At 32.6% G+C, this 3800-nt stretch overlaps 1 protein-coding gene across 1 annotated transcript in view; it reads right to left on the bottom strand.

Annotated features, from left to right (window-relative positions):
- Positions 1-3800, bottom strand: part of LOC117109853 (complement C3-like) — a 29028-nt gene that overhangs the window by 19363 nt on the left and 5865 nt on the right. The window contains exons 6-10 of the mRNA XM_033252298.1: positions 3725-3767; positions 2580-2667; positions 2041-2140; positions 1151-1387; positions 432-617 (exon numbers count right to left, since the gene is read on the bottom strand). Coding sequence (XP_033108189.1) covers positions 432-617; positions 1151-1387; positions 2041-2140; positions 2580-2667; positions 3725-3767 — 654 coding nt within the window. The remainder of the gene's footprint in view (positions 1-431; positions 618-1150; positions 1388-2040; positions 2141-2579; positions 2668-3724; positions 3768-3800) is intronic.

The raw sequence follows: 3800 nt of genomic DNA, 5'->3' as shown, positions 1-3800 counted from the left end.
ATTATTATTTATTGTTTATTATGAAAGGATATGTATAAATGAATCGTGAATAGGGCTTATATTTGATTCTTAAATCAGAATAAACTGTATTGCAAAATAACATGAAATTCGTGTTCTACAATGTCTTCTTAAACGTTTTGCAACTTCTTTAAGCTTTCTCGATATTTTCCCACCTCCCTTTTGAATTTAAAATTCTAATATTCTTAAATGTACTTTTGTCAATAATCGACTTTGCTTAAATTCACATCTTTTTATAACGAGAGCAACCTTAACTTTTGAATAATCGCAATTCAAAGTCTTCTAACAATAAACTTTTATCATATACAAATTGCTGCAACCAAAACATAATAACTGTAATCAAACAATTTATCTTAGTGATAATCTGCCCAACTCTGCAAGAACAGCAAAATTTTGGGGGCATATTAACTTACAGTGATAGTAACACTCTTAGTATTTTTAGGGATGTCAATTCTCATGCTGATGTCTCCAAATTCATTACTACTTATTTCCAGCTCATCGTCTCCTGGTGAAAACATGAAAGGCTCTCCATCAAGTGTGACTGAGACAACCGCCGGTGTTTGGACTGCTGGCTTGTTGTTTGCTTGAAGTAATTTCACCTTGAAAAACCAAAAGAAAACATGGAAACAATTTATTTAATAATTTACATTTCGTATATTATAAAAGGTAATGCATAAGTGTGTATCACATAATTTCTGAGATCAATGTCTTTATTAACAGGGTGCAAGACTAGGTTAGATTAGAATATTATTTATGTAAGTAAATCGCACAGAAAAAAATCCAGCAAAGAGTGTGAATGTAGATCTTGATTTGGAGTGCGAAAGCCACCAAGGATAAACCACAAAAGTCAGAATATTTATTTCACTTGTGTCCTTCTGGTGATGAACTGGGCAATACACCGGACACAATTCCTTCCTACTCTTTAGCGAAATTCTTTAACGTTCACATGTCCTATTGTACATGGGGCCAAATTTGAACGTCTCAGCCGATAGTGCTCACTCATCTCCATTTTGTTGCTTTAACATATCCAATGATATTGTATCTCTTTTCTCTTACGTAAACTAAATGTACTTGAAAATATGAAATATTAAACACTTAGACATACTGTACATTGAAATAAAATAAATAGTACCTTCCCGCTATAAGGCAAGCCTGGCTTGAAGTATTTCAACATATTCATCGTTTGTAATTTGTAAGCTATGAAGGTAAATGGAGCGCTGGTGTCAATGCATTTTTCAACCTTCCCATCACTGGACTTCACTATGGCTTCCAGGTACAGTTTCTTCCCATCTAATTCTCGAAATTCGTTTCCAATTATTTCAGCCAGAGAAACACTTTGGGAAAACGAATCCTTTCCATGTAGGCCTACCTATAGTAGTGAAGTTATTATAGATATTATATTAATTACAATTATTGTACTAAAATAAGGTGGAGCAAAAATTAGGTCTGAGTTGGCAATTGTTTTTATAGATGTTTGCCTTCTAATCCCAGGGTCCTGGGTTCAATGTGACAGCAGGACTTTTTCTCACGACTCAAAAACAACTCCACCACTCCCTAAGCCTCGTAAAGAGACTTCCTGGTAAAACCATCACATTATTGTATTTCATTTATTTAAAGATCCCCCTCTATAAATATAGTTAAAAGGTGAGACACTTAAAAAAAATGATAGGCTAAATCTGCATTCCCTTTGGAGCCGAACAGAAATTGGGATCGTTTCCGATGCGTTGAACGATTTACTGATTCGATTTTCTGATCGGTTCGTTGGGCTTTCCGATCCGAAAATTCGGTGTGATTGAGCTCTATTTTTATAGATGATTGTTGATTCGGTAACCGGGTGCCCCATGTATACTCTGGGTGGAAAGATAAGGTAAAATGCCTTGTCCAAAAAAAAAAAAAAAAAAAAAGCGGAATGCACAGCGAAGGTTCAAACCTTGACCTCGAGGTTGAGAAAGCGAAATGCAACCGCTGCGGCATACTTTACTTTACATATAATAATTTATTTAAATGTTATAATTTACTTACGTCACCACTGAATTTTCGCATTACAACTGTTTCGCCATTTGCATCTATGTATCCCACATTGAGATTGTAAATTCCTTGCACGGCTTCGCCATAGATATACCTATATATATATATATATATATGTGTGTGTGTGTGTTTTTAATGTAAAGCAATCAAATTCAGCCATTGGCTGCTGATTGCTAATCTTATACCGGAATAAATAAATAAATAAATACCTGTTACATAACAAATAGCAGTAATAATAATAAATATAATACAAATGATGATAACATTACTACTGATAATTATAATACTTCTAATAACGTTAAATAATAATAATAATAATAATAACATTAATAATAATAATTTTGTCAAATGTATAAAGCGACTAGTCAACCGAAACACATACCAGAAGGTTACCACTCAGAAATAAAAACTTAAGTAAGAGAATCGCTAAAGAATTAAAATGCAAGAGATATGCCTATCTTTCTTTTTTGGAAACCAAACCTTTTTTTCTATTAATATGTTTCAATATAGCAATATAATGTCTTATTACTTACTTAGCTTCCATTTCAATTAGGAACCGAGTTGTTGATGGTAACACATACGCTGGTTTTACTTTAAATTTTACCGTAAAAGTTGGAAGAACTAAAAAAAAAAAAGTCATTCAAATATGGAATTCACTTCCCTTTCCAATTATTTAAGAAGAAATGTAAGAATATTATAATGAAATGTTAACATGAAGTGATGTTTAATTAAGCCAAATAAAAAAAAAAATCTGTTGGTCACGCTCGACCGACCTAAAATGTACGTAATTGTGGTTCGGCATTTTAGTTTTTACAATGAGAAATATTTCGTTTAATTAGCTAAAAAGGCTGGAATAAGCCTATCTTGCTGGACGGTAGGAGGTGTGATGCGATCGCTTTACTTTAAAATATAGATTTAAACAGGTCTTTGTTGTTTAATGTGTATTTTCTACTTTTTAGGCATAAACATATTTTTGGTAAAAAAATCATAAAGACCTACCCATTTCTTGGATTTCCCTAAACCGTGGCCAACACAAGAATTTTTTTTTGGCCTTATAGTCTTTACATTTATTGTATTGTATAAATGTTTGATTAATTGCTTGGTGTTTTATCCTTGAATATCATTTGTTGTATTCTGAATAAAGTAATTTAAAGAAAATAAAAATAGAAAATGGTTGAGATGGAAGTAAATACGTTATCACTGATTTACAGACCTTTTCACAATATATTTGTAAATAGATTACTAGCCAATTTTAGGATCAACGCAAAGAATGCCTATATTCAATTTAAGGGTCTATGCAAATATAGAGGACGCTTAATTAATATGTTATTGTAATTTTATATTGAAAGCTTATAACATACATAAAAATACAACATATGCCTAAGCAATTGCCATAATATTTAGTTTGGGGCGGGGGATATGTGGTCCGACACAAGGGTCAGACAATTTCAGCCGGGTTCAACAGGTTAAGCCCTGTTGGGTCTAGGAACAATCCTCCGCTGCCTAAAGAAACTAGGCAAATACGTTTACTTTAAGCTGTTCTAGAACGTTTTAGAACTAAACGTATTTTACAAAAAATAAATATTGATTTGGTCCCCCCACCCCGAGGCGCAACTGCTGACACAGCGACAGTTCATTTTTTATCGCGGACTAAGATCATATTATGTAAGGAACTTACCATATTCTTTTACTTCAAACTTAACTGTTGACTCCAATTTATACTAATATTAAAACAAAATAATAGTTTAAAATAC

This window comes from Anneissia japonica, unplaced genomic scaffold, assembly GCF_011630105.1.
Source record: "Anneissia japonica isolate Jap-2015-1 unplaced genomic scaffold, ASM1163010v1 scaffold585_len4108843_cov191, whole genome shotgun sequence".
In the NCBI taxonomy this organism is placed as follows: domain Eukaryota; kingdom Metazoa; phylum Echinodermata; class Crinoidea; order Comatulida; family Comatulidae; genus Anneissia; species Anneissia japonica.
Note: the sequence above shows the minus strand (reverse complement) of the source record. Positions and strands in the feature narration are given on the sequence as shown.